Source organism: Tachyglossus aculeatus, chromosome 18 (genome assembly GCF_015852505.1).
Source record: "Tachyglossus aculeatus isolate mTacAcu1 chromosome 18, mTacAcu1.pri, whole genome shotgun sequence".
NCBI lineage: Eukaryota > Metazoa > Chordata > Mammalia > Monotremata > Tachyglossidae > Tachyglossus > Tachyglossus aculeatus.
Genome location: NC_052083.1, coordinates 5,942,948 through 5,970,809, shown reverse-complemented (window position 1 = coordinate 5,970,809; position 27,862 = coordinate 5,942,948). Strand labels below are relative to the sequence as shown.

Genomic DNA, 27,862 nt, shown 5'->3' with positions numbered 1-27,862 from the left:
AAATCAGGAAGGAGAAGTTGAGTAACTTCTCTGTGGGTGCACAGGATGCTTGGGGCAAAACAGGAAGAATTTCTGCCTCTGCGATTGCTTTCCCCACCAGGCATGCTGCAAATATCAGGCTTGGAAGCCCAACCCGACTAGAGCAGTAAGAAACAGTGTGACCTACTCACAGGCCTGGGAGTCAGAGGGACCTGGGTTCTAATCCTCCATCGGCCACTTGTCTACTGTGTGACCTTGGGCAAGTCACTTCACTTCTGTGGACCTCAGTTACCTCATCTGTAAAATGGGGATTAAGACTGTGATCCCCATGTGAGGCAGGGACTGTGTCCCACTGGATTAAGTTGTTACAGTGCCTGGCACACAGTAAGCATTTAACAAATTTCATTAAAAAACCAAACCGGGTATGAGTTGGGAAACGCTGTGGGTGTTGTTGGAATGCCTTGTACTTAAAAATCTTGTGGATTCAGATTCCTGGTCATCTGAAAAATTTGATTATTTGCCATCATCCAGCTGAGCGTGAACCAATGCAGCTCAATCAATGGTATTTATGGAGCATTTACAGTGAGCAGAGCACTGTAAATAAGCATGAACCAATGCAGCTCAATCAGTCAGTGGTATTTATGGAGCATTTACTGTGAGCAGAGCACTGTAAATAAGCATGTGGAAGAGGATAGTACAGTAGAGTTGGTAGACATTATCCTTGTCCCCCAGGAGCTCACAGCCTAGAGGGGGAGACAGACATTAAAATAAATCACAGAAAAAGGAAATGGCAGAGTACAAGGATATGGCCATAAGTGCTGTGGGGCTGGGAGTGGGGTGGATATCAAGTGCTTAAGGGATACAGATCCAGTGCACAGATGACTTAAAGGGGAGAGTGGTTAGGGGAAGTGAGGGTCTAGCCAACGAATACCATTCCTCACCCAAGGAGCAGCACCAGATGAGGAGCACTTAAAGTGGGCATCTGGGAACAGTAGAGCTGTCCTTTGCTTGAAAGGTGGCACTGCTTATGGTGAGATTGTATCTATGGGTGGGAGGTCAATGGGAGAATCTCTTGCACACTTTTACTCTGTGTCCATAAAAATTCAGCAGCGGATCTATTCTAGCCCTTGCTATTTGGGACAGTATTGCTCAGTCACTGAGGGCTAATAATAATAATAATAATGATGGCATTTATTAAGCACTTACTATGTGCAAAGCACTGTTCTAAGCGCTGGGGAGGTTACAAGGTGATCAGGTTGTCCCTCGTGGGGCTCACAGATTTAATCCCCATTTTACAGATGAGGGAACTGAGGCCCGGAGAAGTTAAGTGACTTGCCCAAAGTCACACAGCTGACAATTGGTGGACCAGGATTTGAACCCATGACCTCTGACTCCAAAGCCCGTGCTCTTTCCTACTGAGCCACACTGCTTCTCAATAGGGAAAAAGTGGGGCAGCAGATTGAGTGCTTGAGTTGAGTTTCCAGTAGTGGGGATGATTTACACTGAGTCATCCACACTCTCTCACCCAGTCAGTCCCCTGTGCCTAGAGAGGCACATATTACAAGATGACTGGTGACTATAAGAGGTGCATAGCCTGTGTGCAAGGGTCAGAAAAATACTATGACTTTAATAGCTGCAGACCTCCTAAGTCAGGGCTCCTAACTAGAATAATCAGTCAATCGATCAGTGGTTTTTATTGAGCAATTACTATGTGTAGAGCACTGACTAAGCGCTTGGGAGAGTACAACAGAATTAGCAGACACGTTCCCTGCCTATAATGAGCTTACCAGTAGTACTTCTATTATAATCAATCAATCGTATTTACTACCACTTCTACCAGTACTACTACAACTATTACTAGTATCCCTACTAACTAGTACCACCACCACTACTACTACCAGTATTACTACTACCTCCGCTTACTACTGCTAGTACCACTATTAGCCCCACTGCTTCTACCATGACCACTACTATTCCTACTAGGGAAGATCTGCGGAAACCGTTAAGCAAAATCTCTTCCCGTGGGACGGGATTCTACGTGTCTTCTCGAGTTAGCTGCGGGGGGAGAGGTCTGGAAGTTTGTGGGAATATATAGAGAGTGGGGAAGTGGGGGCTGGGGTGGGAATGGAATTGGATGGGATTTCCTAGTTGGCCATTGATCGCAGTGGAATCAGTCACAGTTTGAAGCAGCTAAAAGGTTAATACACACGTTTCTACAGATGAATTCATGGGGAAAATAGCTCCTGTGAATGTAACCACGTTCTGAAATGTTTCATTCCCTTTGAAAATGGAAAATAAGAGCACATCCATTTTATGGATTTAAACCCTGAATAATTTCACTTGTAGATGATGCTTTTTTTTTTCTTCCCTGGAGGCTTGGAAGGGGCAAATGCTTCTGAAACTGGTTCATTTCAAATATTTTGTGTTTGGGGCTCATAAACCAACAAACAGGTTTTCTTGAGAATTAAACGCCAGCAGCAACAAACTGGCTTCCAAGCTGAGATGCGGATGCCAACCTCCAGCCTAGAGCGACTCTTTTTGGCTGAGTAATAAACCCCAGAAAATTGAGGTTTACAAAGCAGAAGCAGGCAGATAGATCATCAAGAGTAAGGGCTGGAGTGTGTTTCTCCAGTCCTTCTGAGCCGTCTCAGTTTCATGGTAGGGGGAATCATAAGTGATCAAACCACCCAACAGCAAACAGCATTTGAGTTCACTTAGAGATGAATCTCAAATCCTAAGTGGTTTATAGCGATTTGGGCCTGGGGAGTGTCATGGGCCCGACATACGCTGTTGCCTAAATTCCCTTCCATATCCTGTCCTCTTTGGGCAGAGCATGCTGCGGTGTTTACACATGGTCTGTGATCAAGCACAACTCCACAGGGTATGTGATGTGGAGAAAGACATTCAATCCCCTTTGTTTGACTGGCATGGATGAAGTGTGATTATGTGAACTATCTCTTTCTCTCCCTCTTCGTTCCTCTTCCTATAAACTGTAAACTCCTTGTGGGAGGGATTGCATCTACTAGCTATTATATTGTACTTTCCCAATTGCTCAGGGCAGTGCTCTGCACACTGTAAGTGCCAAACAAATACCACTGATTGATTTCTCTCCTTGTTCCACTTCTCCCATTGTTCTCTAACCCTTTCCCTCTCTTTTTCTCCTCCTTCTTTTGCTCTTCCCCCATCAATCTGTCCCTCCTTCATCTCCCTTTCTCTCTCTGTCCCTCTTTCTCTTTTTCCTATCTGCCCCTTTCCCCCACATCCTCTCTTCCTCTATATCACCCAGTCTCTCCTTTGAATAGAGGAACAAGGATGGGTGAGGGAGGGGGTGGAGAATCCTGCTATAAATACATTCCACTGAGGAGAAAGAAGTCAGGTTACAATGGTTCTCAGGGCTGCATCCCTGATGGGAAACCCCACAATTGGCCACATGGGTAAACCTTTTTAAAATCTTGCCCAGGTGAGGCACAAACACCAGAAAGATTTCATCCTTTTTTTTTAATGTCGCTTTAATTGCACAAATCTTTTTTGTAATCACCTCTGATAAGAATAATAAAAACAATGGTACTTGTTAAGCACTTACTATGAGCCAAGCACTGCTGGGGTAGATACAAGTTTATCAGGTTGGACACAGTCTCTTTCCCACAAGAGGATCACACTTTTAATTCCCATTTTACAGATGAGGTAACTGAAGCCCAGAGAAATGAAGTGACTCGCCCAAAGTCACACAGCAGACATAAGGTAGAGCTGGGATTAGAACCCGTCTTACTCCCAGGCCCTTGTTCTGTCCACTAGGCCACACTGCTTCTACTCACCCATCCCTAAATCTCTGATCAGTGGAGAGGAGAGCAATCCGCCAGCAGGCAGTAGGAAGGTGAACAAGGAGCTTTGTTCAGCTAAGACGTCTCAGAAATCCGCACTCGCTTTACCACCTGATTGAGACAGTGTTTGCATTTTCCTGTGTCAACTGGCGAAACCAAAAACACATGTTGGAACTGCTAGGTAAAGTGTGGGCATGCGGAGACACACGCTTCATTTAGAAAGCATTGACTGACTCGGGCTTGCTCTAAAAGTCTCTTATTGTGGCTGAGCTTGGCTTTCAAAATGAAGAAATCAATAGCAAAATCTGACACAATCTGTGGGTTTTTGCTTCAGAAACAAAGAGCTGAAACGTTCTGGTCAGAGAAGATCCTGAAATGAGTACTGAAAGAGTAATGGATTTCTGAGATGAAGAATGGGGCTAGGGCTTGGTTCTACAAGTCTTCATTACCCAGAAAGTGTCCCAAGAAATCCATCGCCCCTTCCCTCTAAAGGATTACTTTGCTGGCTGTTCTGGCATCTCACAAAATTCATGGACCAAAGGCATCCTGTGGCCTAGGGAGGTAGAGGCAGCATTTATCAAGTGCCCAAAGCAATGTGGCAAAGTAAAGCACAGGACTGGGAGCCATATGACCTGAGTTCTAATCCTGGTTCTGCCATTTGTCTGCTGTGTGACTTTGGATAAGTCATTTAAACTCTCTGGGCCTCCGTTTCCTCATCTGTAAAACAGGGATAAAATACATGTTTTTCCCCATTTTTATCCATGAGTCCCAGTTGGGCAGAGACTATCCAATTTCATTTTCTTGTATCCTCTAGACTGTAAGCTCATTGTGGTCCAGGAACACATTTACCAACTCTGCTATAATGTACTCTCCCAAGTGCTTAGAACAGTGCCCTGCACATAGTAAGCACTCAATAAATGCCACTCAATGATTGATTGATCAATCTGTTTCAGCCCAAGATCATACAGTGGGAAATAAATACCACCATTATTATTATGATTCTCCTAGCCATTTCCTATGAGGAACATAGCACTAAAGTCTTTCTGGGGACAATGGGTAGGTAGCAGTCATGATGTATTATACCTGCCAGATAGACAGGCTTGAGTTGAGCCAGCTGAAGTTAGCTGGTCTTTAAGGTTGGAGGAGGTTATGATCATTTGCATTGCTATCTGGAAATGAATCAGATAACTTTAAGTGGTTACCTTTTGCAACGATGTCTCAGATGTAAAACTTAGGCAAATGCTAAAACTTGCTTTCCTTGTCTTTCAGGTAGTGAGGCATGCAGGTCTCATCCTCCCTTTAGCCTGCTAACCCCTACCATTTACAGTTACACATTTACATGTACAGTAACGTATTCTAGTACTGTTAAAAGAAATGTTTAACTCTTGTAAAAACTTTTCCCTTCATGGGGCATGAGCTTTATGTGCCTGTGATCTTGAAATAGAAGAGTTCAGTCAGGTACTACAGTTCCTTGGACTGTAGGTCTTGAAATGAGTTCTCTGATATAAGGGGCTGCCATCACTCAATCAGTGACATTTATGGAGTGCTGTGTGCAGAGCATTGTATTTAGCACTTATACTAATTACTAAACACTGTCTATGAGCCATGGGGAAGAGCATCAGAAAGCATCATCTTGCTGAAACTGGTTCCTACCTGCTAGATTTCTGTTTTTGCAGCCTCAAGGCAGTGTGGCCTAGTGGAAAAAGCCCAGAATTGGGGGTCAGGAGACCTGTGCTTGAGCCCCAGATCCCCCAGTTGCCTGCCATGTGTCTTGGGATAAATCACTTAAACTCTCTGAGTCTTAGTTTCCAGGGTCTGTGTCCAATCGGACGGTACTTCCCTAAGTTCTTAGTAGCGTGCCCTGCATACAGTAAGCACCCCATAAATACCATTAATTGATTGACTGATTGCTCACGTATATACCCAAGTGTTTAGCCCATTTTGCTTGGTATATACTAAGTGCTTTTAAAGAACATCATGTAAATGTTTCCCCCAGCTGGAGAGCAGTCAAGAAAGAGCAACAGAAGTGATATAAGGGGAGGAGCAAGCAAGATAGAGAGGCTCAAATAGGCACAGGCTGGTTGAGGGATGATTGATGCTCCAGCATTAGCACAATGGCCAAGAAATGCACTTTGACCTCACTCATCTGGTTAGCTCTGTCCAAAAGTGGAAAAAAAAAAACGTGGTGCAGAAAATCCAATATATTGGGTGTACAAAGAGGCTATAATGGTTGTCCCTTCCCAGCTGGCTCCTTGGTTAGCCCCCTCCAAAGAAACCTTCAGGACCTTAGGGTGACCTGGGGACTCCCAGAAGCTACCCAAGATTCTAGGTTAAAGTTCAGGTCTGCAGTGGTCCCTGGACCACTGTAAGTTCCTTGAGGGCGGATAGTGGGCATTCTAACACTATTGTACTTTCCCAAGCTCTTAGTACAGTGCTCTGTGTACAGTAGGGGTTCAATAAATACTATTGATCAATTGATTGAGGATCCATTTGTGGGACTAAGAGCAGGCTAGGAAAAACAGTGCAGGATACATTTAAGAAGCAATCCTGATCTGGAAGTCTGTGAGGCCTAGTAATCTGGTCCAGGATGGTGGCAGAAGGAATCTGAGTCTGAGTGAGAGAGCTGGGTTCTGATCCCAACTTTGCTACTGACATGCCACTTTGGACAAATGTCTTGACTTTGCTGAATCTCATTTTTGTGAAATAGGAAATATCACTCCCTCTACCTTGCCGGGAGGTGAAAGGGCTTTGGGAAATTAAAAATCCATGTAAATTCATGGCAGTATTGTCATGACCCATCTTTAGTTTGTTTACTTCAGGGAATGAGTCATTGGAATGCTGTGATGTGTATTTATTTATCCAAGAACAGGCCGTATGACCACACCAAAGACAAAGGGGAAATGAGTTCTGAAAATTAATAATTAAAATGTCATACAGTTTAATGGTCTCCTTATTTTTCATCCTTCGTGTTTTTCACCATGCTCTAAAAGCAACTACTTGCCTTTTTTTCCAAAGCGGGGCACCTACCAGAAAATATAGAAAAGCATTCAGATGGAAAGTACTCAGTTTGGTTTGGATAACACTGGGGTCCAGAATGTGTTTGTTTTCCGCATTTAGAGTTTAAAACCTTTTTTGACTACATTCTAACTCCTAGCTTAGGCCGTGCTGTGAGGCCAGTGGAAGGAACACTGGTCTGGGAATCAGAATCAGGAGACCTGAGTTCTAGTTCTGGTTCTTCCTGTAACTGGCCAACTTGGGCAAAGGGTGAACGTGTACTTGGCAATGTGCTGCGCCTCTGCCCACTGACACACTTGTTGCATCTGGATCCCAGTGGCAACACACGGACAGAAATGGAAGTGCGAGTGGCTCAGTGCAAGCCACTAGCACTATCATCAACTCCTCTGCACTGGTTCTCGTTTCTGAAATCTCATGCCCGAAGTTCCTCCATCATTTCTGAGGAGAGGTTCTATTATCAGCTGCTAGCATCCTGCTATGTATCCTCTGGTTACTCAGTAGATACTGTGAGCCCTCACTTATCAAGAAGTTGTTCAGCCTACATTTTCCTCCAAGACGTCCATTTGAAAAGAATGCAAGACAAGCATTATGGGGCAAAAACAATCAATCAAAGCATAATCTTAGCCTCATCACAGGTCTAAACTTCCAGAATTGCCTAGGTAATTGCCTAAGCTAGGAAAGCAGACTGGCCCTGTGGAAAGAGCAAGGGGCTTGGGAGTCAGAGGGCCTAGGTTCTAATTCTGGTTCTGCCAGCTGTCTGTTGTGTGACCTCGGGCAAGTCACTTAATTTCTCTGTCCCTCAATTTCCTCAACTGTAAAATGAGGATTCAATATCTGTATTCCCTTCTACTTGAATTATGAGCACCATGTGGGACAGGGTCTGTGCCTAACCTGATTAATTTGTATCTACCCCAGAGCTTAGAACAGTGCTTGACATATAGTAAGCACTTAACAAATACCTCCCAGCTCCCCAGCCCCCCCAAAAAGAACCATCTTGTTACTTTGGCCTAAATTACACAGATACAGGTTTTGAAAGGCAAGTGAGAAAGAGGGGAAAGGAGATGGAGAAACAGTTCCATCAGATTCCCAGATTGCTCTTTCTTCTTCTTTTCTGTGGGCTGAGTTGAACTGGGCTTCACTGGTTTTAAACCAAGGATGTTTAGGTTCTTCTCACCTAAGAAGGGCTCTGCCCAGGTGTCTGTATTTCAGTTCTGGTCTGAATGAATGAAGAAGACTTGCAGAGGTTTAAGTTGTCAGATACTAGAAAATTGAAATCAGCCAAGGGATGCTTCAAACCCAGAATAAATGCTTAATACAGTGCTCTTCTTACAGAGCACTTTATGGACCACCACGCCCCATTTATCGAGCGCTTATTGGGCAGAGCACTGGACTAAGCACTTGGAACAGTAAATCAACAGAATTGGGAGACACGACCCCTGCCCTCTGACTCGTGACGTCGTTATGTTGCATTGCCCATGGCACATTGTGATGATGTCATTGAGCAGTGAGGCTGTTTCATGGCAACAGCTGTGACTGTCAGCAGAGATGGGAAAAGGGGAAGAGAAGCAGGAGAGACGGGGAGGGAGAAGAGTGGGAGAAGCGGGGGAGTGAGGGCTAATAGTGTGATGGGCCAGCTCTGGCACTGACCAACGCTTGGTGGTCTCCACCTTAGCCTGAGTCTCTGTTCAAGAGCTACACTTATCTTCAAGAAGAGATAGATATGGTTCTCAAGGCATAGGTTGAGAACCTGTGGACTAGAAGAATAAGCAGGGGGACATGCATGGCGTAGAGGATAGAGCGTGGGCTTGGGAGTCAGAAGGTTACCCTAACCCTAATTCTGGCTCTGCCACTTGTCTGCTGTGTGACCTTGGACAAGTCACTTCACTGTGCCTCAGTTACCTCATCTGTAAAATGGGGATTGAGACTGTGAGTCCCACGTGGGACAGGAACTGTGTCCAACCCAATTTGCTTGTATCTTCCCTAGTGCTCAGAACAGTGTCTGGGACATAGTGAGCGCTTAACAGATGCCACAATTACTAAGTGGAGGTGGGGGTGGAGGGGAAGGAGGGCATTAGGGCTCTCTAGTTACATGAGGGCTTAGGGTCAAACCAGCCTTTTTCATTTGCTCAAAAGCCACTTCAGAAATCCCAAACTGGACAGTCCTACTGTTTCCCATCACCTATTGTCCTACAACTCTGGAACTTATCAAAGCCATTATAGGCTTTGTATCACAAATCAGCTGAGCACAAGAAACATGGGAGATGGCTCCTATCAATCAATCAGTTAAATTTAATGAGCATCTACTGTGGGCAGAGCACTATGCTCAGCACTTGGGAGAGTACAGTAGAGTTAGTAGACAAGATCCCTTGTCTACTATGAGAGGCAGCGTGGCTCAGTGGAAAGTGCACAGGCTTGGGAGTCAGACGACATGGGTTCTAGTCCTGGCTCAGCCACTTGTCAGCTGTGTGACTTTGGGCAAGTCACTTCACTTCTCTGGGCCTCAGCTACCTCATCTGTAAAATGGGGATAAAGACTGTGAGCCCCCCGTGGGACAACCTGATCACCTTGTATCCCCCCAGCACTTAGAACAGTGCTTCACACATAGTAAGCACTTAACAAATGCCATCATTATTATCCCTGACCACAGAGAGCCTACAGTATTACTTAGGGGACAGGCACTGAAATAATTTACGGATAGGAGAAAGAAGGGCTTTGAGAGTAGAGTTTGTAAATTGGGAGGGTGTGAGTGGGGAAGGGCTAAGGTGTAGTAGGGAGAATGTATGTCGGGAAGAAGAGAGATGAATTGGAGAAGCATCCTTGAGCAACCTTCTCACTGTACCTGAACTTCATCTATCTTGCTGCTGACCTCTCGCCCACATCCTACCTCTGGCCTGGAATGCTCTTCCTGCTCATATCAGACTGATAATTGCTCTCCTCCACTTCAAAGCCTTACTGAAGGCATATCTCCTCCAAGAAGCCTTCCCTGACTAAGCCCTCCTCTCTTCTCCCACTCCCTTCTGCATCCTCCCTCCCATCCCCACAACACATATGTATATATCTGTAATTTATTTAATTATTTATGTATAATGATGTCTATCTCTCCCGCTAGATTGTGAGCTCACTGTGGACAGGGAATGTGTGTGTTGTTTCATTGTACTCTCCCAAGTGCTTAATACTGTGCTTTGCACACAGTAAGCACTCAATAGTCAGTCAGTCAGTCAATGGTATTTATTGAGCACTTACTGTGTGCAAAGCACTGTACTAAGCACTTGGGAAGTACAAGCTGGCAACATAGAGAGACGGTCCCTACCCAACAGTGGGCTCACAGTCTAGAAGACCTGATTTGGGTCTCATCTGGATTTTCGAAAAGCTTGCCTAGATGAACAAAATCAGAAGCCCGCTCCAAAACACCCAACTGCCTGAGCCCGGGCTTTGGAGTCAGAGGTCGTGGCTTCTAATCCCAGCTCTGCCACTTGTCAGCTGTGTGACCCCGGCCAAGTCACTTCACTTCTCTGGGCCTCGGCAGATGAATGACTAAATGGAGAAGAGGAGATTTTACAAGGGCTCAGAAGATGGAGAGAGTGGAGGTTTGGCAATTCTCAAGGAAGAGGGAATTCCAGGCAAGAGGAATAATAATAATGATGGCATTTGTTAAGCGCTTACTATGACCCAAGCACTAGGCGTGAGTCAGAGGTCAAAGGTAGGGAAAGTCACAAAGGGTCCTTGTGAGGTGCCTGCACCTTTAAGACCCGAGGCAGGTAATGGTAGTGATGAATCCAAAGGAGGGAAGTGTCTAGTTGGGGATGAACCCATTTTGGAGGGAACCCTAGAGGAGAGGAAGAGAAGGAGTTTTGCGGGCGGGCAGGGATTATGCAAGGTTGAACAGTAAGGGGCTTCTAGTTCTGCAGTGAAGTGGGAAAAGCAAAAGAACATATTCTTCCTGCAGCAAGAGTCCAAAAGCAGGCAGTGTCGCTACAGTCTAAAAAAGAAAATAATTGAGAAAAACCATGTTTGCTCTATTTAAACAATCCACGAGGGACTGGAGTTTGGACTCTCCGTGATAGCTCTCCAACCTCCTCGCTAGCGTTTCTGGCAAGAAGGAAGCTGTGAATTAGTTCAAAAGTAGAGCTTTATCATCTCGTTTCCTGACTAAACCCACCCTGTCTCTTCCTCCCCAACTGGGCGGTGAAAGGCTTTTGACTGTGAATTGAGCTCACGACCCTCACTCTCCCGTGGGATGTGAGCGGCCGCTTTTGGGAGGTATCGGGGGGCAGTTATTATGATGGATGCTCGTTCAACATACTGCCTGGATCTGGTAAATTAGGGCTTTGATGGTGGATTCCCAGAAAGCTGATGCAATGAGACTCCGGGAGTATCTAAAGGTATCGACTGAACCACCTAATAGAGGGAGGTTTTCTCTAGGGACTGTAGAATGGATCTGGATCAGCAGGGAGGAGGGGGAAACCCTAGCCAGATAGCTCTTTTGTATTAAGCTTAATGTCCTGATGTAACACCATACATTTAACTTAAGCAAAAGCAGAGTGGCCTAATGGATAGAAATCAGGCCTGGGAGTTAGAAGGGCCTGGGTTCTAATCCCAGCTCTGCCCCTCATCTGCTGTGTGATCTAGGGCAAGTCACTTAACTTCTCTGTGCCTACCTCATCTGTAAAATGGGGATTAAGGCTGTGAGCCCCATGTGGGACAGGGACTGTGTCAAACTTGATTAGCTCGTATCTACCTCAGTGCGTAGTACAGTAACTGGCACATAGTAAGCGCTTCACAAATACCATAAAAAAGGGCCACTGCAGCAGAGATGAGCTGCATTCTCAATGCCACTTTGCCAAACAGAATATTTTCATCAGGCCGGACTGGACGTACATTCAGTCCACTGAACTTCACAGGTGGAAGTATCAGATAAGACAGGCAGATTTTTAAAGGTTCGGACCAGCAAGGAATGCTTGTCTAGAAATCTGTGATTTATGCAAACCATCAGTCTCAGGAGCCTTTAGGAAACAAATGCAGCAGGACGGCAGGGAAGTGGCTGGACTCTAAAATATGTCTAATTGATGATAATTGATTTCTGGGTAATTTTAGGGAAAAGAGCATATCGAACCTTGGTTCACAAACCAATCCCCCGTTGGTAACTTGGTTCTTTGGAGAAAATTGGTTCTGACTGATAAAATTTAGACTTAAGACACCACCTTCAGTATCATCAACCCAAGGGCAATAGGTAATCATATTATGTTCAGATATGCCTTGGGGGAGAAGGAGACTGTAAACCCTTGCAGTTGCTGGACACATGCCTTTGGATGATGGTGCCGAAAGTAGCTTCACATGTGTTCAGACCATTCCTGTTTTTCTCAGTAGGAAAAGAACACTTGGAGGTCCATACAACAGATCAGGTACTGAGGTCCAGCTATCATCCCAACTGGTGTAAAAAGTCTGTTTGTTTCCGTACTTTAGAAGTTTTTGTTAGATTGCGTGGGAAAACATCATGAAATACAAGAGGTTTGACCTGGGTCAGGATTTAAAGTGCAAAGAGGATTATGGCTGAAAAATCAGGTGGTGGAGGAGAAGGAGGAGGTGAGAACCATAAACTCCTAACAAAAGTAGAAAACACAAGCATTTACCAAGATATAGTATCCCATTATGCAGACTGTGGAAGGGTATCCTAAGGGGATGGGGGCAGAGGCCACAGCCTAATCTGCTAAAGAAATTGAAACAGTAGCCAAGCAGGAGTTTTGCTGTTTGGACACCTGAGAATCGTGCCCAGGGGAAATGAAAAGATGGAGCTTTTCATTGCATCTGAGTTTTCTGGCTGGACGTAACAGGATGCAGCAGTGCTTGGCCACATGTACATGGCCAAATGGAATGAAGACCAGAGAATGATTCCAATCGTGTAGGCTGGATCCCTCCCCTTGAACCTTATTTTGTTGTGAAGGAGAAAGATTGGGGTGGATGCTAAATCCATCCTACTGTGGTGATAGAAATCTCTGTTCACATCCTCTCCCTCTGAGCCAGCCAGGGTTTAGGAGGTGGGGTGGAATAGGGCTGTGCTCAAAGTGGGGAGAGGGGCTCAAGTGATCTCCACCTTCAACAGTCAATGGTATTTATGATAATTATAATAATTATAGTATTTGTTATGTGCTTACCTTGTGCCAGGCACTCTTCTTAGAGCTGGGGTGGATATAAGGTAATTAAATTGGACACAGTCCCTGTCCCACAGGGCTCACAGTCTTAGTAGGAGGGAGGTGGATTTAATCTCCATTTTACAGATGAGGTAACTGAGGCACACTGAAGTGACTTTCCCAAGGTTGCACAGCAGATAAGTGACACAGCCAGGATTTGAATCCAGGTCCACTGACTTTCAGGTCTGTGATCTTTCCACTAAGTCATGCTTCTTTATTGATTCCTTGCTGTCTGCAGAGTGCTGTAGAGGACACTTGAATCAATCATTGGTATTTATTGAGAGATTACAGTGGGCTGAACACTGGACTAATCAATCGGTGGTAATTATTGAGCACTTACTGTCTGCAGACCGCTGTTCTAAGCTCTTGGGAGAGTACAAGACCAAAGAGTTGTGAGCCCCACGTGGGACAGGGACCATGTCCAACTTGATTATTTATATCTACTCCAGTGCTCAGTATATTGCCTGGCACATAGTAAGCACATAACAAATACCTTAAAAAAAAAAAAGCTAGGGTTGATAGGCATGTTCCCTGCCCACAACAAGCTTACAGTGTAGAGGGGGAGGCAGACATATAAATAAATTACAGATATGTACATAAATGCAGTGGGGCTGAGGGTGGGTTTTTTTTAATGGTATTTATTAAATGCTGTTCTAAGTGCTGGGGTGGGTGCAAAATAATCAGATTGGGCACAGTCCATATAATAATAATAATGGCATTTATTAAGCGCTTACTATGTGCAAAGCACTGTTCTAAGCACTGGGGAGGTTACAAGGTGATCAGGTTGTCCCAGGGGGGTCTCTCAGTCTTAATTCCTGTTTAACAGATGAGGTAACTGAGGCCCAGAGAAGTTAAGTGACTTGCCCAAGGTCACATAGCAGACAAGTGGCGGAGCCAGGATTAGAACCCAGGTCCTTCTGACTCCCAGGCCCATGCTCTATCCACTAGACCATGTTGCTTCTTGTGTTTTACTTGAATATCAAGTGCCCAAAGGGTTCAGGTCCAAGTAAATAGATGACGCAGAAGGGAGAAGGGTTAGGGGAAAAGAGGACTTAAATGGGGAAGGCCTCTTGGAGGGGATGTGACTTAAATAAGACTTTGAAGGTGGAGAGAGTGGTGGTCTGGCATATATGGAGGGGGAAGGCCAGAGGGAACACTGGGAAAGGAGTTGGTGGTGGTGATGAGATTGAGGCTCAGTGAGCAAGCTGATAATAATGATAATGATGGCATTTATTAAGCGCTTACTATGTGCGAATCACTGTTCTAAGCGCTGGGGAGGTTACAAGGCAATCAGGTTGTCCCACGGGGGCTCACAGTCTTCATCCCCATTTTACAGATGAGGTAACTGAGGCACAGAGAAGTGAAGTGACTTGCCCAAAGTCACACAGCTTAGAATAGGCAGAGCCGGGATTTGAACCCATGACCTCTGACTCCAGAGCCCGTGCTCTTTTCCACTGAGCCACGCTGCTTCCTCTAGCTGATCCCCAGACTGAGCCCCTTCCTTCCTCTCCCCCTCGCCCCCCTCTCCATCCCCCCATCTTACCTCCTTCCCTTCCCCACAGCACCTGTATATATGTATATATGCTTGTACATATTTATTACTCTATTTATTTATTTATTTTATTTTACTTGTACATATCTATTCTATTTATTCTATTTTGTTAGTATGTTTGGTTTTGTTCTCTGTCTCCCCCTTTTAGACTGTGAGCCCACTGTTGGGTAGGGACTGTCTCTATATGTTGCCAACTTGTACTTCCCAAGCGCTTAGTACAGTGCTCTGCACACAGTAAGCGCTCAATAAATACGATTGATGATGATGATGATGATGATGCTAGAGGAGTGCACCTAATTGCCAGTCCCGCTAGAGCTGCAACAATGCCTAGGCCCTGTCTGGGCTGTGCCTGTCTGTCTGCTTCTCTCTCTCTGTTGATCAGATATGCTGGCTGAATGCTCAGTTCTCCATTTCATTTTGCCTAGGTAGACACTAAGCAGCCCCAACCTTGATGTCTTTGTTTTGGGGCATCTCTCTGAAATACTTCTTTGTGTTGTTAAATAAGGCATGTGCCTGACACAGGCCTGGCCCTGCTGATGTAATCCCCTGGTGTGGTTGTGGAAGGTTGGGTTTGGGGTGGGGAGAGAATGGCAGATGGGATCCCGGGCCCGTTGGTTGGGTGGAAAGGCTACAAATCGGCCAGAGCACTCGGGTCCCAGAAGTCTGGGGAGACCAGCTGCCTCTGAGGAGTGAGGCCCCAGGTAAAGGCAACTTTGGGGGGGCTTCCCTTGGGGGAAGAAGCTGGCTGGTGGGAAAAGGGGGAAAAGTAGCCCATTGTCTGGACCTGGGGCTTACCCAGGCACTCCCAAGGACCCCTGGGGTAAGCAGGGAGAGGGGTAGGCTGGGGGAGAAGTAGGATGGGGTGCTCTGTTGCCCGTCTCTGGGTGACACCTTGGATGTATGGCTGATCTTGGGATTCAGGAAGTCTTCCCCAGGTGAAATTGTCTCTCTAGTGGGATGGGCTTCAATTGGTGGAGCAGGGGCTAGAGAAAAAAGAGAGGAAAAGGGAGGAAAGAGAGGGGAAGGGCAGATGGAGAGGAGCATGGCCTGGGAGTAAGAGTTCCTGTGTTCTAATCCCAGCTCTACTACTTGCCTGCTGGATGACCTTGGGCAAATTACTCCACTTCTCCAGGCCTCAGTTTACTCATCTGTAAAATGAGAATTTGTTACCTGTTCACCCTCCCTTTTAGACTGTGAGCCCCATTTGGGACAGGGACTATGTCTGGCATGATTATCTTGTATCTAGCCTAGTGCTTAGTACATAGTAAGCACTTAACAAATATCACAAGTATTATTAGGAGCTGGAGTAGGGGAGAGGAGGAAGAGGCGTAGAAGATAGGAGAAGAAAAGGAGGCAAGAGAGAGGAGGAGGTGGAGGGAGGGAAGAAGACTAAGTTAGGCCCTTCCACATCAGATGGCTTGGATGATAGTTATGGTAGTCCTAGTAGTAGTAATAGTAATAATATGGTATTTATTAAATGGTTACAAAGAGCAAAGCACGGTGTTAAAACTGGAGTAATTACAAGATAAATAGATGGGAGGCATCCCTGCCCTATATAGGTTCTCATCCCAAAAGGGGGCAAACAGACCCACAGAACCAAACCAGTGAAATTTTTTTAAAAAAGGCAGAATCATCAACGCAAGATAACAATGTAAAACAAAATAGCAAAACAGTTATTGGAGGGTGGAATATGAGGACTCTTCCAAAGATCGGCGGGTCCGGGCACCGTCCTTATTTACAAACAACTAGATAGCGACCCACCTCTCCAGGACTGGAACAGTTCTGAAGGCTCTCACTTGTGTTAGTGGCGGGCATGGAAGAGGAGTGGTTGCAGGGGGAGAAGGGTAGTTATGTGGAAGGGGCACAAATCACTACTGGCACCAGTATGAAATCTCCTCTCTCAGCATTAATAATAATAATAATGATGGCATTTGTTAAGTGCTTACTATGTGCAAAGCACTGTTCTAAGCGCTGGGGTGGATACAACGTGATTAGGTTGTCCCACGTGGGGCTCACAGTCAATCCCCATTTTACAGATGAGGTAACTGAGGCTCAGAGAAGTTAAGTTACTTGCCCAGGGTCACACAGCAGACATGTGGTGGAGCCAGGATTCGAACCTTCCTCTCCCCCTCGTCCCCCTCTCCATCCCCCCCATCTTACCTCCTTCCCTTCCCCACAGCACCTGTGTATATGTATATATGTTTGTACATATTTATTACTCCATTTATTTATTTATTTATTTTACTTGTACATATCTATTCTATTTATTTTATTTTGTTAGTATGTTTGGTTTTGTCCTCTGTCTCCCCCTTTTAGACTGTGAGCCCAATGTTGGGTAGGGACTGTCTCTATATGTTGCCAATTTTTACTTCCCAAGCGCTTAGTACAGTGCTCTGCAAATACTAAGCGCTCAATAAATACGATTGATTGATTGATTGATTGAACCCCTGACCTCTGACTCCAAAGCCTGGGCTCTTTCCACTGAGCCACATTAGTGTGGATGTGGGGAGAGAGAGTAGGTGGGGAAAGAGAAGGTAAGAAAGAGGGGAGTGGTGGAACGGGGAGGAAAGAAAGAGGGGTGAGTTTTGTCGTGGCAGAATGCCAGTGAGGATTTGTGGTGGTAATAGAAGAGGCTGAAGATCAGAGGCCAAATTGAAGGATAGGACATTCCTACTTGTTCCTAAAAGACTTCCCTTCTCCCTTCACTCCTATTGCCAACTTAGGCTGGTTGTTCTGCAGGGGTTTTGCTCTGGCAGGGGTGGCTCAATAGACTGTGCCAGGCTGGCAGGCCAAAATCTGGGGTCATCATCAACAATATGGTAACCATATATAGTGAAGACCTCATAGTGGTGGTGATCCATCAATGGTATTTATAGGGTGTTTACTGAGTTTCAGCACTTGGAACAGCAGCAAGGCACAGACTTCTTACCTTCAGGGAGCCTAAAATCGAACAGCATTGTCTGATGGATAGTGCACGGGCCAGGGAATCAGAAAGATCTGGGCTCTAATCCTTGCTCTGCCACTTGTCTGCTGTTTGACCTTGGGTAAGTTATTTAACTGATCTATGCCTGGTACCTACTGAGCTATAGGAATCCTCATATTCCACCCTCCAATCACTGTGTTTTGCTATTTTGTTTTACATTGTTATCTTGCATCGATGATTCTGCCTTTAAAAAAAAAATTCACTGGTTTGGTTCTGTGGGTCTGTTTGCCCCCGTTTACAATGAGAACCTTTATGGGGCAGAGATGCCTCCCATCTATTTATCTTGTAATTACTCCAGTTAAGAGAAGCAGCTTGGCTCGGTGGAAAGAGCAGGGGCATAGGTGTCAGAGGTCATGGGTTCTAATCTTGACTCTGCCAAATGTCTGCTGTGTGACCTTGGGCAAGTCACTTAACTTTTCTGAGCCTCACTTACCTCATCTGTAAAATGGGGATTAAGACTGTGAGCTCCATGTAGAACATGGACCGTGTCCAACCTGATTAGCTTTTGTCTACCCAGTGCTTAGTACAATGCCTGGCATATAGTAAGTGCAGAATAAATACCATTAAAAATGAAATCACCATGAGTCCACCTCATAATAGGGATGATTAATCAATCAATAGAATTTATTGAACACCTACAATGTACAGTGCCCTGTACTAATGTTTGGGAGACTAAAGATGAGGTTAAAAGCCTAACCTCTTTAACTTTTCTTTGATCCAACTAGAGTATCCCCAACCTTTGTCCCAGGGAAAAGAGAGATATAAGCATATCAAGTACTTCCCATGTTGAGACTTCCTGGGTTTAGGGAGATAGTTTATCTCAATTACCAGTCAGCTGAGTTTACCCTAACAAGCACTTAATTGGACACACATCCCTGGGGGGTCATGGAAGGGGAATTCCCCCACTCATTTCCAGCTGTGGGAAGAAACCACTGTCTTACACTCCAAACTGTTTGGACTAGCCTCCCAGCCTTGCTTCCTCTGGTGTTCGGGAAGAACCGAGTATTTGTCAACTATGCTGAAAGGACCTCAAAGTGGGTCTTTTGGTTCCCTCCCACTTGCCCCCCCCCCCCCCAAATTCACCACTTACAGTGAACAGTTGGCACCTGTGATTATTAGCTGGCAGAACCAGGCCTTTTAAGAAGTCTGCAGTGTTGCCCTTGAGATGGATCTGGCTGATTAGATGGATTGGTTTATACCTAGGAACGAGGCTAACAATCTATTGATCTGAATATCGTGGGGTGTTCAATCCCACTGAAGATGTGGATGCCATCTTCAATGTGCTCTCCTGTTCGGTCTAAATGGTAGGCCGACAAAACCTTATGGATGCATTTAGGTGAACAAATCAATGATCACGCAGCACTTTTTAAGCAATGCTGAGTAATGTTTCAATTATCAGCAATCAACTGTAAGGAATTAAATAGATCTGCTGAGCTAAATGGATTGAGCTAGTTAAAAAATAGCCATCTGCAGTGGCAGAGAAAATGAGCAATCTGTTGGTACTTTTTTCATAAAAATCTGTCTCGCATCTGCTTAATTTTGTGCGCCACTTGCCCTCCAGGATAAGCTTGCCTCACTTCCTGGCCTGTCTTTTTCCGATTTTTTTTTTAAAAAAGCAAAAAAACTTTCACTGCAAGTGAAAATATGCCCAAACCGGGCATTTTCCCTTCATCTGCATTTAGCAGTTGGCCTTCCAGTAAACTACGCTAGCAAAACCCAGCAGAGACAACCGTGCCCCCCTGAAAAAGGGGGTGGAGGGAAGGAGGAAGGGTTTGGAGGCGGGGAGAACGAAGGTTTGGGTGGATGGAGGAGCGAACCGTAAAGCCTATTAATGATATGCTGTAGCTCCTTATTTATTATGCAAGAAAGACTACCTCCTTTTCCTCCTCTTTTCGCCCCCTGTGCCCGGCCTTCCTCCTAACGGCTTCCCCTTTTGCACGAACGTTTTCGGAGTGTGAGTTTTTTTGGGGGGGGAAACGTTTAGTGAGATGCAACTGTAAGGGCCCCAAACCTTCTCTCCCCGAGTCCAGGGTGTCCCGCATCGGTGCAGGGGGTTGGGGGGGAAGGAAAGGTCGTTTTTTCTTTTTACCTCGACCTCCCACCCTCTTTTTTTTTTTTGCTTTTTTTTTTTGAGACCCCTGCCCCGGGGAAAAACGGGGTTCGATGGTCGGTTTGCAGGAAAGGGTGACCTCCACGGGGTGTTTTATGGGGGGGAGATGGGCGAGGGGGTGTTGGGGGGAGGGGGCTAAGGTGGGGGAGGGAGGGGGGAGGAGGGTTTGGCGCCTGCGCAGAACACTTCCTTGTTTGTCCCCGTGACTGTTGCGGGAGAAGCGGAGTGTGCGGTGGGTCCCGTGGCGACTGTCAGCGTGTGGGGCCCGGGCCGGGGACCAGTCGCCACCCCTCCCGGCACCCCGGAACCGCCGCTTCCAGGGAGGCCGCCGGGATGTGCAGGGAGGCGCGGGTCCCATCCCCCGCCGCTTCCCCGGGAGTCTGAGCGGATCGATCGGAGCACTGCACCCCCCGGAGCATTGCAAGCCGGAGCACTGCACCCTAGGAGCATTGCACCCCTGGAGCATTGCACCCCCGGAGCATTGCAGCCTGGAGTAGTGCAGCCCCGGAACATTGCAGCCCGGAGTATTGCACCCCCAGAGCACCGCAGCCCGGAGTAGTGCAGCCCCGGAACACTAGAGCCCCGGAGTAGTGTACCCCCGGTGCACTGCAGCCCGGAGCATTGCATCCCGGAGCACTGCAGCCCCGGAACACTGTACCCCCCGGAGCATTGCATTCCGGAGCACTGCAGCCCCGGAGCATTGCATCCCGGAACACTGCAGCCCCGGAGCACTGTGCCCCCCGGAGCATTGCATTCCGGAGTAGTGCAGCCCCGGAACATTGCATCCCGGAGCACTGCAGCCCCGGAACATTGCATCCCGGAGCACTGCAGCCCCGGAACATTGCATCCCAGAGCACTGCATCCCCGGAGCATTGCATCCCGGAGCACTGCAGCCCCGGCCCACCGTACCCCCCCGGAGCATTGCAGCCCGGAGTAGTGCAGCCCCGGAGCATTGCATCTCGGAGCACTGTACGCCCCGGAGCACTGCAGCCCGGAGTAGTGCAGCCCCGGAGCATTGCATTCCGGAGCACTGCAGCCCCGGAGCATTGCATCCCGGAGCATTGCAGCCCGGAGTAGTGCAGCCCCGGAACATTGCATTCCGGAGCACTGCAGCCCCGGAGCATTGCATCTCGGAGCACTGTACCCCCCGGAGCATTGCAGCCCGGAGTAGTGCAGCCCCGGAGCATTGCATTCCGGAGCACCGCAGCCCCGGAGCATTGCATCTCGGAGCACTGTACCCCCCCTCCCCCGGAGCATTGCAGCCCGGAGTAGTGCAGCCCCGAGCGGTGCAGCATCCGTGCAGAAGAGCGTCGGCCGGGCCGGGCTGGGGAGGGGGCGGTGGATGAGCCTCCCCTCCGGCTCTCCGCCCGATTTCGCCGCGCTCACCCCCCGCCGCCTCCGTTTGTGTTTCGCCCCCCGGACAGGATGCCGGACCAGATCAGCGTGTCCGAGTTCATCGCGGAGACCACCGAGGATTACAACTCGCCCACCACGTCCAGCTTCACCACCCGGCTGCACAACTGCAGGAACACCGTCACCCTCCTGGAAGAGGTAACACACACGCAACACACACACACAGCCCCTTCCCCACATCTGGAAGAGGTAACACACGCACATGCACGACGTACACAGTCCCTTTTCCAGATCTGGAAGAGGTAACACACACACATGCACGACACACACAAACACACAGCCCCTTCACCAGTTCTGGAAGAGGTAACACACACGCACGACACACACAAACATACAGCTCCTTCCCCGGATCTGGAAGAAGTAATACGCACGTGCACGATACACACAAACACACAGTTCCTTCCCCAGATCTGGAAGAAGCAGTGCACACAAGCACGACACACTCAAACACACAACCCCTTCCCCAGATCTGGAAGAGGTAACACACACACATATGCACGACACACACAAACAGCCCCTTACCCAGATCTGGAAGAGGTAATACACACATGCACGACACACACAAACACACAGCCCCTTCCCCAGATCTGGAAGAGGTAACACACACACATTCATGACACACACAAACACACAGCCCCTTCCCCAGATCTGGAAGAGGTAACTCACACACATGCACGACGCACACAAACACACAAGCCCTTCCCCAAATCTGGAAGAGGTAACACACAGGTACGGCACACACAAACATACAGCTCCTTCCCCAGATCTTGAAGAGGTAACGCACAAACGCACATGCATGACATACACAAACACACAGATCCTTCCCCAGATCTGGAAGAGGTAACACACACAACACATACAAACGCACCCCTTCCCCAGATCTCATGGCCTAGTGGATAGAGCAGGGGCCTGGCCATCAGAATGTCATGGGTTCTAATCCCAGCCCTCTGCCACTTGTCTGCCATGTGACCTTGGGCAAGTCACTTCACTTCTTAATAATAATAATGGTATTAAGCACGGACTATGTGCCAAGCACTGTTCTAAGCGCTGGGTAGATACGTGGTAAACAGGTTGTACCACGTGGGGCTCCCAATCTTAATCCCCATTTTACAGATGAGGGAACTGAGGCACAGAGACATTGTGACGTACCCAAGGGTACATAGCAGACAAGTGGCAGAGCTGGGATTAGAACCCACGGCCTCCTCTAACTCCCAAGCCTGGGCTATTTCCACCGAGCCACGCACGCTGTTTCACTTCTCTGTGCCTCAGCTATTTCATCTGTAAAATGGGGATTGGGACTGTGAGCCCTACGTGGGACAGGGGACTATGTCCAACCCAATTTGGTTGTATCCACCCCAGCGCTCAGTACAGTGCCTGGTACATAGTAAAAGCTTAACAAATACCATAACTACTTTCTAGACTGTGAGCCCGTTGTTGGGTAGGAATCGTCTCTATATGCTGCCGATTTGTACTTCCCAAGCGCTTAGTACAGTGCTCTGCACACAGTAAGCGCTCAGTAAATATGATTGAATGAATGTATCTCCCCCCTCCCTGCTTGCCTGTCTCCAGGTGGAGCTGCCATCGCATCCCTGCAAACTTAGGACATCCGGAGTCGCCTCGCAACGGCTGCCAAGTGTTTAGAAAAAGATGGGAGGGGGTGAATTTGGGTCCTGAGCAAAACGGGCAGGACTGTCCCCCTCTTTCTTCCCCTCCTGCCCCCCATCTCTCCCCTCAGGAGACCAGGGTGGGTAGGGACCGGCTCTATATGTTGCCAACTTGTACTTCCCAAGCGCCTAGTACAGTGCTCTGCGCACAGTAAGCGCTCAATAAATACAATTGAATGAATGAAATGCCAGGCCAATGGGGCGAAAAATTGGGCCGCGGGCGAGGTGTGCCCTCTGGATCCCATCTCAGGAAGAGGAGATAGAAACTCGAGGTCACCGTGGGCCATGGTTGTGCCCTGTGGTTCGATTTAAGAGGGTTTTCTGACCAAAATAAGCTAGACTAGAAGAGTGAAGGAGGTACCAATTGAAAATGCCCAGGCCGCAACCATTTTTTCAATTCCACCTCTGTTCCCCCCCATTCATCCCCTCTTCAACGGAGTGGAAGGGGAGTTTCAGCCCGACCTAGGTTTTTGTTTTTTTTTTTAAATTTAATGTCTTTTAAGGCTTGTTTTTTTGGTGTGTGAGTGTGTGGCTGAAAAAGCCAAAGCAAGAGTGGAGTGCTATGTTTGCGCTGTGTTTGCCTGTGAAAAAAGCAAGTGGGGATTGCAGGGTTTCTACTGTGTGTGCATGTGTGTTTGATAAAAGCAAGTGTGGATGGCTGGGCTGGCATGTTGTGTGCGTTTTTGTTTGATTCATTCATTAATTCAGTCGTATTTATTGAGCGCTTACTGTGTGCTGAGCACTGGACTAAGCGCTTGGGAAGTACAAGTAGGCAACGTATAGAGACGGTCCCTACGCAGCAATGGGCTCACAGTCTAGAAGGGGGAGACAGACAACAGAACAAGTAGGTGACAAACATGTAGACAGGTGGTTGATAAAAGCAAGTGTGGCAAGGCCAGCACTGTTGTTGGCGTGTGCGTTTGATAAAAACAGTGTGGATGGCTAGGCTGGCACTGTTGTGTGCGTTTGTGTTTGGTGGTTTGCTGGGCTTTCGCCATGTGCCTCTGTGTTTGGAGAAAGCAAGTGTGGATTGCTAGGCTGTGTGTGAGAGAGAAAGATTGGGAGGCATTAATGCACAGTAATAAGTGCTGCTGCTGCAGGATGGTCTGACATTGTGAAGAGGGAGGCTGGCATCGTGGTGCGTGATGCTGTAAGAGAGCACATATCCGCTCTTAGCGGAGATCTGCCAACGGAAAACCAGGGGCAGCTGCAAGGTGATTTGTAGACACAAGTTGGCACAAGTCACACCACTTCTCCCCCCCCAGGGGTGAGGGTAGGCATGAAAAGGAGAAGCTGAACGTTGGGGAAGTGAGAATGGGCGCTGACGGGTAGCTTGGCAGCCAGTGCTGCATGATTTAATGTTCGCCACACTCAGCTCTCCCATAAAGTCGTTTGAGCAGTGGAAAATGACATTGCTAGAAAGTTCGGAGTGGAGTTGAAATGTATCCTGGATGGATTATTGTGTGCGTGTGTTGATTATTCAGAGTTTACTGATCTGTTTCCCAGGCTGTACTGAGAATGATTAACACGGTATTAGTATTTGTAACCCAGTACTTCTGCAGTCAGGTATTTTTGCGGGTGGGAGGCCTTGAGAACTGACTTTTAACACCCGGGTTGAAACTTTTATAAGTTTTTCTTAAAAACAGCCATGGTCCCCAAATTCAAAGTCCTTTCAGTTTCACCCCCACTCCCGCATCCCCCACTGTCTCCCCACGGTGTGGGGGAAAGGTGTGAACTTGAAGACTTTGCATTTCTAGCTGCTTTGGTTTTGATGCTTATTTGTGAATTCTTCTAGGGATGCAGATAGCTGTCCCAGTTTACAGCAACAACGCTTTGTAAAAAGTGGAAAAAAATACTACTTGGCTATGGCTTGTTTTAGCCTGAGTGTAATAATCTTCACGGTTTTCAAAAATCGTTACTCCACCGCATTAGCCCTTTGTAACATCCCGAAATTAAAACGTGCTACTCGCTGCGTGTAGTGGATATATAGTCGTGCTTCTATAAGTTGAGATAAATAAGGGACTGTTACATGAACATCCTTTTTATTCTTCCAAGACTGCTTATGCCTTTAAAGGGCGGGTGATTATTGGCTAGCCTTTGCTCCCATTTGTGGGTGCCGAAGAACTTATCTTTAAGTCAGAGTTGTCAGAAATTTTCCTCTATTCTGTCCTGCAAATGACAGATAATGTTTCTGCTTTCTGTTGGTTTAGTGGACGATAAGGACATGAAGTTTATGGGCCTGCTGTTATTTTGGAACAGAGAAAATGATAGGGTTAAAATAAAATGGCATACAACTGCTCAAATCCCACACCTTGGATTGTTAGTATAAGGATAACTTGCGCTTTCAAAGGGAATATACCATTGACACGGTGTGTGGTTATGAATATTGTTTGGCAAGATTAGATTGAAAAATGGAATTTGCACATGTGCTGTGTAGTAAAAACTGGGACCAATGAACTATGGGCGGGGGGGGGGGAAAGGGAAGAAAACTTCTCAAAAATCTAATGTTTGTGTAATTTACAGGACAACAGGTTCCTAAAAGTTTTTTTTTTCTTACTTTGAGAGTGTATTGGAATAAAAGCGACTTTTTTTCTGAATCTGTTGTCTCCTGTCCTCTAGAAACTGTGTGTGTGTGTGCATGCATGTATGTATGTATAGCTGTATTGTAACATTGCATTCCCCGTGAATACGTTTTAAAGACTGTTTTAAGAATGGAACTTTACTAATATGGTATTGTTTTTTCATCCATTGCAAATTGGGAAATGTAAATATTTTCATTCTCAGTGTGCATAACTAGAAAGGAGAAACAGATGAAAAGTGTATCAGCTGGGTCAAAATTTAATTATAGAACAATTGAGAAGGCACTACTATTGTATTTTGGGCTGTCTTCCCAACTGTTGGGAACAGTTTTGTGTGGACTTCCTAAATTGTGCATTTCAGAAAGGAAAGGTTTAACAAGGAGGGCGAAAAGCAAATGGTGGTAATAGTAGCAATGATATTTATTGAACTTCTATCGAGAACAATGTGCTGTACTAAGTGTTTGGGGAAAATAAAGCAGATGCACGAGGCATCTTCCCTGCCCACAAGGAGATTACATTTTAACATCTACAGACAGGACAAAGGAGAATAGAGTGCCTAATGGAAAGAGCAGGGGCCTGGGAGGTTGAGGACCTGGGTTTGATTCCTGTTTCTGCCAGTTGCCTGCTGTGTGACCTTGGGCAAGTCACTTCTCTTTCTTCACTTAGCTCATCTGTAAAATGGGGATTCAGTGTCTGCTCTCCTATTTGAACTGTGAGCCCCAAGTGAGATGGGGTCCGGGTCTGATCTGATTAACATGTATCCACCCCAGCACTTAGAACAGTGCTTGACACCACAGTAAGTGCATAACAAATACCGTAACAATAATGATAATAGTAAGGCCCATATTTCATAAGCAAGAGGTGTGGACATTTTATGAGCTCAGCTTGAAGTATTTGCTAATTAGGAGCACAGAACTATTGAAACTTTTTTGTAGAAGAAAGGCATAGAAGACCAGAAAGTGGGTAGGAGGATTGTTTGCCTCTCCAGGAAGGCCTTTCCTCTGATCACTGCCCTCTTCATGTCCCTTTATTGTGTCTTAATTCGCAGAGTTGAAGCTCTAAAACAGATGATTCAAAACCATTGACACTAGCAAAGTCTCTGAAGTCAGGCTGTCAAATTAGTTTAATCCTCACTGTCTCATTAGTGATTTAACCAGCGTTACTGCACATTGTTGGCATCGCACATCCAGTTGATGACTCTTAGTCTTTGACTCCATTGGAAAAAACACTTAGTGTATCAGATGGCACAGTGACATAATGTAGCAGTTTTACCTCTGTTTTCCAGAGACACTGCACCTAACTGAATCCTTTGTTCACCTGTCATAATTAACAGGCTGGAATCTGGGGGATGGAATTTATTGACTGCACTGATCAGGCTTTTTTTCCTAAGGAAAGAGAGAGCATCATAGAAGGAGGGGAGTGCACATTTATATGTGTTTTCCAAGCAAAAAGCCAGAAAACTGCTTTTTCAATAACCACAGTGCACTGATGTGCACTGCACCGTTTTCCTCGTGACTTCTTCGAGATCCAGCTATTTCGCAGACTCATATGAACTGAAGCTTTAAATGGGAGGAGTACACGGGCTGGAGGTGAAATGTGTAAACAGTACTCAGCTCGAGAATCCCAGTAAGAAGCCTGCTTCATCGGGGGGGCATTCAGTCAGTCTGTCTGTCTGTCTGTCTGTCTGTTTCTGTTTGTCTCTCTCTCTCTCTCTCTCTCATACATTTGAACCTTAAGAAAACAGCAATCTTTTCCTAGCGAGATTTAGATTGGGGAGCTGTGTGATGCTCTTGCTAGAGCTGAAAACAGACTCAAACTGTGCAATAGTGTGTATCAAGCAGCGAGGCCAAATGCATCTGAGAATCAGGAGTCATGGGTTCTAATTGGCCCTTGGGCCAATCACTTTACTTCCCTGTGCCTCAGTTTTCTGGGGAGTACAGACCTGATTTTCCTCTCTCTTAGACTACGAATGCTGTGTGGGACAGGGACTGTGCCCGATCTTATTATCCTGTATCTATCACAGTGCTTGGCACATCGTAACGGCTTAACAAATACCACAGAGATTATTAGTAGTCGCATGGCATCACATTTAACCTTTCAAGTAGGGAGTAGGTAAATGCCCATTGTCATCAAATAAGAACAGTTTCACCTGGATAAAAGATATGAAATCTGGTTACCTTGTAGCTCCCCCAGCATTAAGTGCAGAGATAAATGTTAACAAATACCGTGAGTAATATTCACTGATCATTTTATGGAGAAGGCTGAAAATTTCCTTTCAACGCTGGTTTCCGAAGCTCACTTGAAATGATGATACTTGAATTATAAGAATTGGATTACCATCCCTAAGGCCCTCACAAAATGCCAACTTCAATTTCCATGGGTCACTAGTTCTTACTGAAGCTACTTCAAAACGCTTGCTTTAAAACAGAACAGAAACAGAAAATGAGGCATGAGTTAAGATTTGAGAACTGTATAAATTGATTGTCGTATTGAGCGCTTACTGTGTGTAGAGCACTGTACTAAGCACTTGGAAAGTACAGTTCGGCAACAGAGACAAT

The 27,862-nt window shown here is 46.5% G+C and overlaps 1 protein-coding gene across 3 annotated transcripts in view; it reads left to right on the top strand.

The window, feature by feature from the left end:
* The window catches only part of ASAP1 (ArfGAP with SH3 domain, ankyrin repeat and PH domain 1), a 202,503-nt gene that overhangs the window by 20,759 nt on the left and 153,882 nt on the right, over positions 1 to 27,862 (top strand). For all 3 annotated transcript variants that reach the window (XM_038760067.1, XM_038760066.1, XM_038760065.1), the window contains exon 3: positions 21,073 to 21,199. In XM_038760067.1, the coding sequence (XP_038615995.1) occupies positions 21,073 to 21,199 (127 nt within the window). The remainder of the gene's footprint in view (positions 1 to 21,072; positions 21,200 to 27,862) is intronic.